This window comes from Chanodichthys erythropterus, chromosome 10 (genome assembly GCF_024489055.1).
Source record: "Chanodichthys erythropterus isolate Z2021 chromosome 10, ASM2448905v1, whole genome shotgun sequence".
NCBI classification, from domain to species: Eukaryota; Metazoa; Chordata; class Actinopteri; order Cypriniformes; family Xenocyprididae; genus Chanodichthys; species Chanodichthys erythropterus.
Window position 1 is genome coordinate 10,575,110 of NC_090230.1, and position 13,149 is coordinate 10,588,258.

General features: G+C 42.9%; 1 protein-coding gene across 1 annotated transcript; it reads right to left on the bottom strand.

Annotated features, from left to right (window-relative positions):
- Positions 1-542: 542 nt before the first annotated feature.
- LOC137029072 (hatching enzyme 1.2-like) lies at positions 543-3,294 on the bottom strand. The gene is made up of 5 exons (XM_067398588.1): positions 3,226-3,294; positions 1,467-1,539; positions 1,224-1,364; positions 1,025-1,142; positions 543-933 (listed from the first exon to the last, which is right to left on the bottom strand). Exons 1-5 carry the CDS (start codon positions 3,292-3,294, stop codon positions 543-545), a joined length of 792 nt encoding a protein of 263 aa, XP_067254689.1.
- Positions 3,295-13,149: the final 9,855 nt, after the last annotated feature.

Here is a 13,149-nt window from a genome sequence, read left to right on the forward strand (position 1 = left end):
ACACTTATTTCTCCTGTGGACTTTCTCAGTCTTTGGTGAATTTGAAAGTTGAATGTGTTGTACTAGAGGATGCAGAAGTGATTGACTCCAGTAGAGGGTCTTGACACAATAAAGCTGTGAACATATGATTATACCAGTAAATCTCAAACATCTTTCAAAAGCTATGTTATTGCATTTAATAATAATAATAATAATAAAATAAATAAATAAATAACCTGTTGAATTGAATACATCATATACTGTAATATTCCCAGTCCTCCAGTTTTCCTAAGGTTAAACCAGGTGGCTTTAATTTGTTTGCAGGCGAAGCTCAGTACAATGACGCCTTTACTGCTACAGTCAACCGCTGTCTTAAACTTGTCATTGAATTACAAATAAAGTATACGTTTGTCTTGCAGTTTAGCTTTATTTTTCACAACCCAACACAATTACATATTTCAGAAATTCAGCACCATCAAAAGACATAAAAACATAACCTCATCATACCACTATTCATCTACAGATATATGACCTATATTAAATTATGTGTACAAGCCTCATCTTCAGCATCCATACAGCTTGTTGATCCTCAGGATGTCGATGTTGGACAGTCCCTGCCTCTGTCCGATTTCCACCGTGGCATCAGGAATGGGAGTGATGGTTTCCAGCCCAGGCTGGATGGCGAAGGCTGTTCTTCCATAGTGCATGATGGAGCTGTAGTCGTATGGAGTGTTTTGGTTGTTGGTGTTCTGTTTCTCGAAGTTGTAGGACATGTCAGGAGACAAGTTCTCCCAGTTGATTTTGACGTACTTGTCACGATCGCTCCTGGTTTGCTCGTGGTAGAAGCCCAGGGCATGATTCAGCTCATGTTGAGCGATGCCAGTGTACACACAGCCTTGCCTGTTGAGGGAGACCACCTGTTTGCCACCAGTTCTACCTAGAGAAGAGTAGCACCTGAGAGGAGAAAGGAAATAAAGGGGTTAGATATCTGATTTAATGTTCTTGTTGTAAAAGAGAGTCCTGATTATTGTATAATTGTTCTGACCCATCTTTGTTCTCAATACTGATGTAGTCAGTCTGAGATGATCTGGCCACAAAGCGGATGCAGGTTTTGGCATGAAAGGCCGACATGGCGTTCGCAATCACAGATCTGTCATAATTGGCTGCAAACAAAAGGTTCCACAAGTTTAAAATGGCATCTAAATGAATGAATTGTGTTCAACGAATGAAGGAGATTCACGTACAGAATTCAGCGCTCACTATGTACGGGACCTCCACTATGTTGTTAGAGTTTTTCTTCCAGAAACAGTTGTTGTTCAAGCAGTAGAGAGCATTTCTGGTTTTGGGAAAGACCAGATCTCCTTCAATCAAGACTTCAGATGATCCTGCATTTAAAGAGACACATATTGATGAAATAACACAAAATATTTATAGGCCTCAATCACTGACCATTTACTGGCTTTATAGAAATCTACAAGGTGTCTGACCATTGTTGGTGTCCAAAATTCTTGTGGTGATGTCCAGAGTTTCAGGCTCTGATACAAATACACCTTCAAACATCTGCTCCTGGTGGTAGAAATAGAGATGCTTTAAACAACTCATTTGAGGTGTAACGTCTGGATGGATCCGTTCAGAGTCAATAAACTTTGGAGTTTTCAGAACGCTTTTAACCTGATGAACTTTGTTTCTTAATCACTAAATCGGCTCCGAACTGTCTACTAAAGATGAGCCCACTTGACACCTTTGTGGCCCTCCGAGGTAACACAGCAGGCCCAATTTCCTTGCTCTTAGGACATCAAAGGGGCCCCTCATGTGGACTACGGGCCAGATCCACATTCCAGCACCCACACACACTGGCACACACACACAGACACACATACAGAAACACACAAACATACACTTTTAACTGTATATATATATACTACCACTATGCTGAAATATATATTTCATATATTTTAGGGCCTATGCATGTTTCCTAGTGTTTAAATGAGTGTATTTGTGCTAGTGTGCATTTTAACGATATAAACCATAACTTCTCTCCTATGCCTTTCTGATCTGTCGAGTTTGGTCTCTCCGCAAAGCTCCGGACTCGAGCTATTTACTGAGGTGGGTCACATGGCTGACATATGCATTTTTCTATGTGTTTAATGATACTGTGAAGAAAGCACTCAATCTCGAAATCCGGTCTGATGGCCATTAAGTATGCAAATTCATCTAGGAGACCAAACCAAGGAACTTTGCCCGCCAAATAGTGCTGCGCATCTATTGGCCGATACAATTCAGGAGGTGTGTTAGTTTGTGTTTCCATAAAAACAACGACACACACCTTTTCTTTGTTCTCCCGGTGACCTCCCGATCATCTCGTGCACGTCTCTCCGGACGCCTCAGGTGACCGCACTTCCCAACCACGCGCGCAGCTCGGGAGGACCACTTCCTCTCTCTCTCTCTCTCTCTCTCTCTCTCTCTCTCTCTCTCTCTCTCTCTCTCTCTCTCTCTCTCTCTCTCTCTCGCTCTCTTCGGTTAAGTTACTTAAGTTTAAACCTCTTTTGAAAACCCCGCCGGAGAAACCCTCTCGGAAAGGACCAAGCCAAGCGCGTTGAAACGGCTACTCACGGACTCGAACCAATAAGCAAGTATTATCATTTACCTTAAATTTGTCTAAACTGATTTCTGTGCTGGCTCTCTCTCAAAAAGGTTTAACTGTGTAATTTGCCATTCTTTGATCATCTTTCTTTCCCTGTCTTTTCTTCATTTTCATTCTTGTGTATATATATGTGTATTCTTGTATATATATTTAGATGTATAACCTCTGTATTCGTAGTTTGCATATATTAAAACGTTATTCACGCTCGATTGTTCTGTTTGTTCTTTCAGCTGAAAACCAAGTCACTTTAACGTTTTTCGATCGCTTTATGCTTTGATGTTATAATAGCAAGTTATTTTCATGGCCAGATAATAACTCTGTTTATACTATTCTGTGAGGTACTTAGTTTGCTGGACAAACGAACAGTTCCTCTAAATAATTATTAAACCAGAACTAATCATATATGTAATTGATTATAATTCTTTGTAATTGATTCACAATATATGTTTAATTCCCCGTTGGGTCGATATATGAATCATAATTTATTCATAACCTTATGAATTATTATATTCATATTTCATCCATAAATTTATTAATAACCGCTACACATTCGTTACAGAGGAGTGTTAATAATTTGAGAGAGAGGCTAGATAGGATCTTACCATGAGAGGAGACGCCTGGGAGATGCCAAACAGCAGCAGCAGAATGGAGAGGGAGGCTCTTGTGTCCATGCTGTGTCCTCAGTGTGTAGAGATGTCAAGGATGCTCCTGTGCTGAGGTCTGATGTCTGCGAGCTGTTCTGTCTGGACTTTATATTCACCTGAGTAGGTGGCTCCACTGGGGGATTATGGGTAGGGTCTTAGTGTCCAGAGTCTAAAATGTGTGCCTAAAGGGAGGAAGCTCTGACCCCACCTGTTGGTCCTAATCTTTGCACAATCATAGAATATACCTCAATTTGTTCATCTAATTCTCTGTAATGGACATGCTTTAGCTTTTGGACTTTAACACATGCCCTAACACAGTAATATAAAGGGATGGTCCACAATACATTAAATGTGCTCTGTAGGTAGATTACCAGTGAATCCTTATTCATGAGAACATCTCAATGTACTGCAAAGATTAGAAAATGACTCCAAAAAATATTAGCAAGATGGACAACTGACTACTTAAATTAGCTTAGCTAAGCTGAAAGCTTTTGATTTAATGGAAAATCAGAAACAATTACCGTGTATTGCTAAAATATTATCAGTGTAACAAAGGGAGACTCAGGCAGAGATCCATCTGCAGACTTTATTACAAAAGTAAGCGTGTTTGTACAGGCAGGGTCTAAGCAGGGGCAAACAGGAACAGCAAGGGCTAGGCAGAATCGTAGTCAGGGTACAGGCAGTAGATCGAGGCAGGCAGATATCATTCACAGTCCAGGAAACAATAAACAGTCCAGAGGTATGCAGCAAGGAATCATAAACAGGTAACCAGGCAGGATCAAGAACAGATAGGCAGACCAGATACAGGGAAACGCTCAGAAATGTAACACAAGTGAAAACAAGACTTCACGATCAGGTGATGAGTATGTGAGTCTTTTATAGTCCAGGTAATGCATGGCAGCTGGGTGTGGTGATTAGTGTAGTGATTGGTGGAGTGAGTGCAGGTGATTGGCAGAGAAGAACTGACGGTGATCGTGACAATCAGGACAAATGTAATATTATATACAGGTAGTATTTCATAGCACTACACAACTCTTTATTTGATACAATTGTTTTGTTATGAAGAAGCAACATGATTTCAAACAGTGACAACCCCACCTTGCTACTTAGTAAAGTTGTTTAATAGTTGAAGAAGAATGGCATCTACGCTAACATCAGTCTTTCTGTTTATCCCGAGGTTTACCGTAGTCCATTACCGTAGACCAGTGGTCACCAACCTTTTTAAGCCCAAGATCCCTGACCTCGACCTTTATGAAAGACAAGATCTACTTGATAGAAAAAGACAGCCCAGATTGTATTTAGTATTTTTTTTCATGGCCAATTTAGATTCTGATTTATTTATTTATTTATTTATTTTTACAAGCAAATTGGCCGATTCTTATACTGGTTGCAGATATTTATTATTATTATTATTACTATTATTATTATTATTATTATAAACAAAAATACATAGCCATTTCAAATTAGAGGGAACCACTGCTTTTTAATCACAATCTAAACAAAGAGGCTATCACATTGTATGAGCAGTTGTTTTTTATTTGAATTAATTGAGATTTAATTTCAAGATTTAAACAAAAAACAGAACGGTCTGACTTTATCTTTGTGAAATTATATGCTAAACACAAAAAAAGCTTGAAACAAAAACAGCAGACTGAATGAGACGCAGATTCACTCTCTGACAGCAGGTGGCGCTTATGGAGCAGCAGAGATACAGCGTTTCCTTGGTTACCGCTGTAAACAAAGCTGAACTGCGCTAATAATTAGCTACTTTATTCGGAGGTAAGAGGAAAGTAAAATACCATTGCCATCGAAATTTTTCTGAAGACAGTAATTCCTTTTACAGATGCATTCATATAACCCCTCACAACCAATTCCATATTTATATTTTCTTCCTATATTTCGAGCATCGTGAACAGTGAGCTGCTCTGCCTGCTACAGAATTGTCTCCTCTTTGCGTCCGTCTTCAGCGTCTCTGGCCTCTTGTTTACGGCCGTTTACAGATTCGGACATGATGTGGGCTATTTCCCTTTATCACTGTCCCAGTAGCTCCCTAAAATAACAGAAAAATAAATACAAAAATACAGTACAAAGACTGGAGAAATGTAATGTATTTTTGTATTCATATTTCTGTTATTTTCACGAGCTACTGGAACAGTGATAAACTTTGACGGGTTGGCGCGATCGACGGGTTGGCGACCACTGCCGTAGACCATCTATTGTGAAGGCATCATCGACACGGCAGCCAGTGGCACAGCTCCTACACAAACCGTCTGTACCGCAGTGATGAATACGATCCTCAACTGGATGGAACTGAAATAAATAATTTGAATGTTGCAATCCTATCGGACTTATGATAGCAACCTGAATCGTAACAAAGCACTGTTTGCCAGAGTAGGACTGGCCCCCCGACTAAGCCTGGTTTCTCCCAAGGTTTTTTTTCTGCATTTTAACACCTATTTGCCACCTGATGTTACCTGTTGGAGTTTGGGTTCCTTGCCGCTATCGCCTTTGGCTTGCTTAGTTGGGGACACTTGTAGGGTCTGCACAGTCTCAAGGAAGAGCAGGTCCCACCATAAACTGTGTTTAAGCCTCAATTCACGGAACTTTGGTTTGTAAATCTTACATCGATTCCGGCCCGGCAGACACTAATGGATCACGAGACCTTCTTTTTATGACTATTTCGATAAGTCCCAAACCTCTCCTCTGTGACTTCAAAGGAGATGCGAACGCCACGGATCGGGTTTCGAAAGACAGGCCCGAATTCCAAACGGTCATAAAAAGAGAAAATACACGCACGCACCCACAGACACACACTCACATACAAAGACTGTATACACAAATATTATACCTGCAAATATGAATGTACCTGCCATTGTAGTGCTCGCTGCATGTATGTGTTACTAGTATAGAATCGTAGAATTGACTGTAGTAGGTTAGTTTTCATGTTAAACGATAGTAATAGAGTGTAAAGTGTATCTTCTTTATATGACGAGCGACACCTGTCGAGTTTGATCTCTCCGTAAAGCTGTGAATCCGAGCTATTCACTCATGTACGTTACATTTCTGCCAAATGCATCGTTCAATGTTTAATAATACTATGAAGGAAATGCACTGATTCAACATACCATAAATTTATTCGGGAGACAGGACAAAGGAATGTGGAAACCCGCCAAATTGCAACGCTATCATTGGAGGACGTTATCAGTAAGGCGTTCTGGTCTGTTGTCTTTAAAATACCACAACACGCGTCTTTTGGAGGCACAAGTTTTCTGCACGAGTTCCTGCCGTCAAGACGGACTCTCTTCTTTATTTTCCGGTCATATTACAACAGTTAAACCTTCGTTTGAAACTTCGCCGAAACAACCTCCGGAAGAAGAAGCAACTATCAAACCGAGCGCTCCGAAACTCCAAGCACCCTGACTAACCTATGCAAGTATAACGTTTTTACGATCTTAAATACTGAGTTTCCTTGCTGGCTCTTAAAGGTGAACTGTTGCAATTTGACCTGCTTTGATCATCTCTTTCGTTTCTGCCTTTCCCTCTACTTTGTATGTATTTGTATTTACTTGTGTCCATTTAGCCGTATAACCTGTGTATTACCCGTTTCGTATATTAAACTCATTTTATCCATGCTTTTTGTTCACTTGTTCATTTTAGCAACAACCGAGTCACTTTAACGTTCTGATTCTAATATCCTTGCTCTATATTTGAAGGCTATGATAGAAAGTTAGTCTCCCGGCCCGAGAATAACATTTCTGTCATGATAATCTGTGGATAATTGTCCGTTTCGGTGGACGAGCTGATAGTTTTCCACATAATTATTCAACCAGAACTAATCATATATGTGATTGATTATAATTCGTTGTAGTTAATTCACCATATATGTTTAATTCCCCGTTGGGTCGATATATGAACGTCATAAAGCTTTCTGAATTATGATATTCATATTTCATCCATAAATTGATTAATAACTGTACATCGCTACATTTATTTGGTGGAGTATTCGCGAGCATCGTTTTAAACTTGGTTGTTGAAAAAAAAAGCAAGGTAGAATAATTGGTGTGTGATTTAATGTTCATGCGCGCTTTATTCAGTGAGAAGACGCACGAGTCCTCACACTACTCACCGTTAACAAGCTGCTTTTGTGTCTAAAAACACGGTAGTAAATTGTTGAACGTGAAATACACTGCAGTCCATTAATATGTCAAGCTCTTATCTGTGAAGGACGACAATCTTTGCAGTAAGTTACAGTTTTGAATATTAATTTCCGCTTGAATGAAACGAATTGATCGCCATTAAGCGTGTTCTGAAACGAGATTTTGTAGCGAGTTTCCTATTTAATCTCTGCAAAGGCCTTATCTGCCGCTATTTTAATTGAATTATTTGTGTCGTCCAATTATTCAAAAATAGCGTCTCGCTCCCTTGGTAACTAATTGGACTAGCTACCCAAAAGACGTTACCAAATACAAGTCTAATCAGAAAACAGTTTACCTGCTTTATCCGATTTGACTTGTAAAGTTGGAGCCAGTCGAAAAAACGCCCTGATCCAGCGTGACTAATAACAGCAGTGAATTATCCTGCAGTTACATATTTGTGCACTAAAATTTGTGCAAAAACGGGGTCACTAAACCCCGAGGTTCCAAAGTTTTATACTTAGGATAAAAGGTTGCACCAGTCCAGTGAACTGGCACAGAAGAATCCGCCGAGATTCTAAAAAGAGTTTGTATGTGATATGTGCAGTTAGATCAGCTGAAACGCTAATTTAAAAATATCACAGAGGTGGATGCAGTAACGCTGACCAGACGCCAGAGGGCAGTCTGTCCAGGTGGGGCACCCCCCCCTACTTCACTGTTGTGTGGACTCAGTAACGCCACCGTGTGGACGTTCTGAGTTAAAGCTGCTCTCCGTACGTTGAACTGAATTGTCTCCAAATTCGCCCGTGACTACTTCAACGTTGCTGTTATAACTGTTTGTTGATGGTTATGCTTTCCAATCGTTTTTGGAAGGTGGTTTACTTATTTAAATTTGGTTTAAACACGTTTTAAATTTTTAATTTAGATTAAGTTGCCCTTCCAACCAGAGAATTCACTTCCTGGAAGTGCTCCCCCGTGTGGACGGATCCGGAAGTCAATTCCCTGCCATCTGTGTGTCCTTTCCTCTCCTTGGTTCCTTTGGTCACAGACTTATTCTATTCTATTCTATTCTATTTTTATTTTATGTTACTCCATTCTACTCCTTTGGTTTAACTCAGTTTTGTTGGTTCTTCTCCCTCTCTTTCTCTTGAGTTATTATTTTATTTTATTTTATTTTATTTTATGTTATTTTATTAGTAATTGTTTTTTTTGTTTGTTTGTTTATTTATTTTGCTTTATTTACTTCGGAAATTCTTTCCCTTGTATTACTTAATGCTGTATTCTATTCACTCTTAGTCCTGTGTCCTGTATGTTATTGGCTGGCAATAACATACACACACACACCCAAGCCTCCCTTATTTCATACACTTATTTTTAAATTTAATTGAACAACATTCAATTGTAATTTAAGATTAAGTAGTGTCAATCAGTTGGCATTCTGCTTACCAAGAAGCACTCCTCTTTAGGGAATTCACAAATAGGGAAGGCTTTCTCCTCTCTTTGCCCCACGCTGTTCTTCTGTGCATTTATTTCAATTTAATTGAGCAAGAGTTCAATTCAAGTTTGAATCAAGTGCCTCTGAATTGTGTTTTTCTTTTCTCTCTCCTTTCCCATTCTATTTCTATGCACTGGTTTAAATTTAATTGAACAGGCTTTAATTCAAATTTGAATCAAATGCATCTGAATTGTTTTGTTTTATTTTGCCTTTTGTCCGGCTTCCAGCTCAGTTAAGATCCCTATCCTGTTATCCTACACACTTGATTATTTAAATTTGGTTTAAACAAGACTTAAATTGAGATTTGAATGTACAATTAAGTTGTGTTTACTTGACTGTTTGTGTACTTGCAGACAAGGCCCTCTAGCACCCGGTGGGGAGTTGACGGTTGTTCCAGTGGGTTCCAGTGAAGTGGAGTTGCCTGGCCTGGCGAATCTGACACGTGCCTGTGTGTGAATCGCAGGACGTTTCTGGCCTCACACCACGGGCAGCACGCAGAGACATTAGCAGGTTGGGTGTGTCAGGTGCAGGGAGGCGACGAGTCCAGTTGGAACCCAAGGCAATTTTGTTTAATTTCCCTGTTTCTGCTCGACAGAACCGCCCTTTGAGTAACTGCCTGCGGGGTCAGACTCAGGGGTTGGGAAAAATTCAATTTTGACCTGCCAATCTGGCCGTCGGCGTTAATACCTCGCCTGAAAACGCAATTGTGCTGAAGGTCACTGTTTGAGAGGCTGCGTCGTGGTGCAAGGAGGACAGGACGTCCGCGGACACCGCAGTCGGGTGTGGGAACAACGTACAGTCCCTTCCCTTAGTGAAAACTACAAGATATTACATATCTTTCATTCCTTTAGGTTCTGGCCAACGCTGTTACTTTTAAGCCATACCCTCCCTCTCAGTTTTATGACTCAACGGCGCCCTCGCCTGGCCCCGTCATAATCCCAGAGGCGATAGGAAGTTTAAGCTCAATTTCTCCCCTTTAGCCCTTCACATTTTGTTTTATTGCTATTCTACGTCTATTCCTTTCTATTTTGTTTACTGCTCTATTTCTCATTTAATTGCATCCACTCTGTTCTGTTTTCTTTTCTGCTGTGTTTGTTCTTTCAGTTCACGTAGAAGCAGAACCTGTGAGAGCCACCACGGAAAACTGAGTAATAGATAGACGACCGAGCAGCGAGAGTCACCAAAGGACTCTTAGAACTACCGCCTGTCAAAATCTATAGTTAAATCCGGCACTCACTCACACAAATTGACCTACGTGGTCCTTCTTGGTTTGACAATTAAGTGTCAAACCTACCTTCCACTAACTGTCTGCACCAGTTAATTGGAACCACACAAAAGAATTATCTAATTACGTATTACGTAACCGCTAATCCCTGCACAAGCTTGCATTGGTTCTTGTCTTTGTTGTGCTGTCTTTCTCTCGTCAACAGTAGAAGCCACTATGTCACGAGCATCCAGCCCTGACACCCACTGGGACCATCTCGAGACCTGGCTGGGCGTCATGACCAACCCGTTCCTGCCCAATGCCGCCGGCGACCTCCAGCATCTGAGCCGCGAGCAGCTGGACGGGGACTTGAATCGACTGATGGCCCACGATCCGATGCAGAGCTACAGTCACAAAGAATGGGCAAGACTCATCGGAGGCCTCGCCCACAACCTCATCGCCCAGGCAAGGCTCAATGAAAGGAGCAACGCACTTCTGGAGCAGGAAGTCGCGGCGCTCAAGCTCCAGGCTGAGGAAGCCCGGAGGAACCAGGCTCAGACCCAACATCGTCTTGATCAGCTACTCCTCGAAACCCCAGATCAGCGTAGGACAGCGGAGGAATCTGATCCTGAGCTACAGGAGGAAGTCGAGAGACTCCAAAAGGCCCTCGAAGAGCTCCACTTGGAGACGGGGCGCAGAGAGCAGATGGAAAAGCAATCCATAGAGGAACTAACTGGAAAACTCCAGCAAGGTGAAGCTCTCCTAGCAAGAGCAGAGATTGAACTGAAAGAAAGAGATGCTAAAGCCCGGGCCTGTGAAAATCACCTTAAACTGGCCCGAAGTGAGATCACTGCTCTGAAACAGCAAAGAGACTATCTTAGAGATGAATTGGACACTGTGCACCGAGAACTAAAGCATTCCTATAAACTGCAAAGCGAATTGGGAGGAGACTTGCATGCCATGCAGCTCCCTCTAGCCACTGGACCTAAGTGCCCCAGTCAAGAGTCCCTAGTTCGAAAGGGGGGTGAAAGCCCACTGCCAAAAACGTCCAGCCTCCAAGAACCATGGTCAGGAGCAAAGGGATGGGAGCCACCCCAGAAAAGCCGCGCTGCGAGCTATGGCGTGATTCCCAAAGAGCTGGACAAGCTAGCAAAGAATATCCCCACTTTCACTCCAAACCCAGCAGGGGGTGTCGACGTGCACGCGTATTTGCAAGACATTGACTTCCTGTTGCAAAATGTGGCCAACGTGAGTGCATGGGACAAGTTGTATCTACTCCGCATCACGTCCAGCCGTGACGTGCGCAGCTTCCTGGATCGGCAGCCAGAAGCTGTCAAAGCAGACTACCAGCTGCTGCGACAGGCTCTGATCAAAGAGTTTTCTGACCCTGAATCGGACCAAGGGCTCCTCGCGGCCATGGATCTTAAACAGGGCCGACTGGAAACTCCACAAGCATATTACAACCGTATACGAAAGGCCTACTTCGGAGCACGCAACGAACCAGGAATGGAGGAAGATTTCAACTTTAAGACTTTGTTTCTTAGAAACCTGCACACTGCAGTAAGTCATCATCTGGGAGTCCTGGCCTGCCCACGAAGTATGTCTATTCAACAGCTGCGAGATTTAGCCTACAAAGCTTATTCCAAGCAAAGGGCCATATCTGAAAAGACTGTTAAAAATCCAACCATCTACCCGGTCTCTGATCACTGCCCAGAACTGGCCCTAGAGGGCGCACACACACACCACAGTGACAGACCGTTCAACCGAGAGGCAAGACAGTTCCCAGCCAGCAGAGGGCAGCCTCACCACGAGGGCGCCCGTCCCAAGCACCAGAGCGGACACTCTGAAAGATTCTGGGACAGGCCACATCCAGCCAGCAACCAAAGGGGCGGGGCCGCATGGGAGACCAGCCGGCGACCCAGAAATGGCAGGTCTTCATCGGATAGAGCCTCAAGCCCCAATCGCCAAAGACAGAAGGCCTCTCGACGTGCATCAAACAAGTCCAAGTCCGAGCCCTCACAGGAGTCGAGCAACGCAGTTATGTCTGAGTCTGCGGAGATTCTGAAAGTCCTGAAAGAGCTGATCCAGAAAAAGCCCAAAAAGGAGGACAAGAAGGACAAGTCAGACTCCTTATGACTAGAAGCAAGGTCTGCCCCTAACGTCTGCCCTGACAGCCCTTTAACACAACCTCACACCCAACTCACAGTTGACCAGAGACTTACCACACAGTCAGTTAGCACATCACAGAGTGACCTCATCACACAGTCACCTCAGCCAACAACCGCACACTCCGAGCAAACCAGCTCACATCAACCCACCGACGACCAGGACGCCACGGTACCAGAAAGTGCCGTTTTGGTTGTCTGCCTCCCAAACGAATCACATAACACCAGCCCCACTTGCTTATCGGTCAGCACCCAAGCCCCGGTACCAAGACTCCTGGGAAACCTTATCGAAAAGGGGGTGGCCCGAAAGCTGTACATGGCCATCACTGTGGAAAATGATGTGAGGATTGAGGCCCTTGTAGACACGGGAGCAGACCTAACTTTGATGTCAACTAACCTTTTTGAAAGACTCAGACATGAAGCAAAGAAACAAAATCGAACTCTTAAATCACAAAAATGTGAGCTAAATGTGCAGTCATACAGCCAAACTGAGATCCAACTTGAACAAATAGCTCCCATTCATCTAACCATCGGTCCAATGAGTTTGGTACACCCCGTATACATCTCACCGATGGACACGTTTCCCCTGCTCATTGGCAAAGATTTGCTAGATCGCTTTGAGCCCCTATTGGACTTCAGACAGCTGAAAATTTGGGCTCAAGTACGAGAACCGCGGCCTTTCCAGTCACCCAGGTCATCTGAGCCAGACTGTCAGGTCACAGAGGTCACGGGAAACCCCACAGCTAGCTGCGGGAACCCCGTCTCAGCACCAGGGCAAAGTTCAAGTTCGCTCCTCTGCACCTTTCAGCTCACCACAGACTCTGACTCCTTCTGTCCCAAGGTCACACCAGACCCGCAGCTGAATGGCTTAACAATAACAGACAC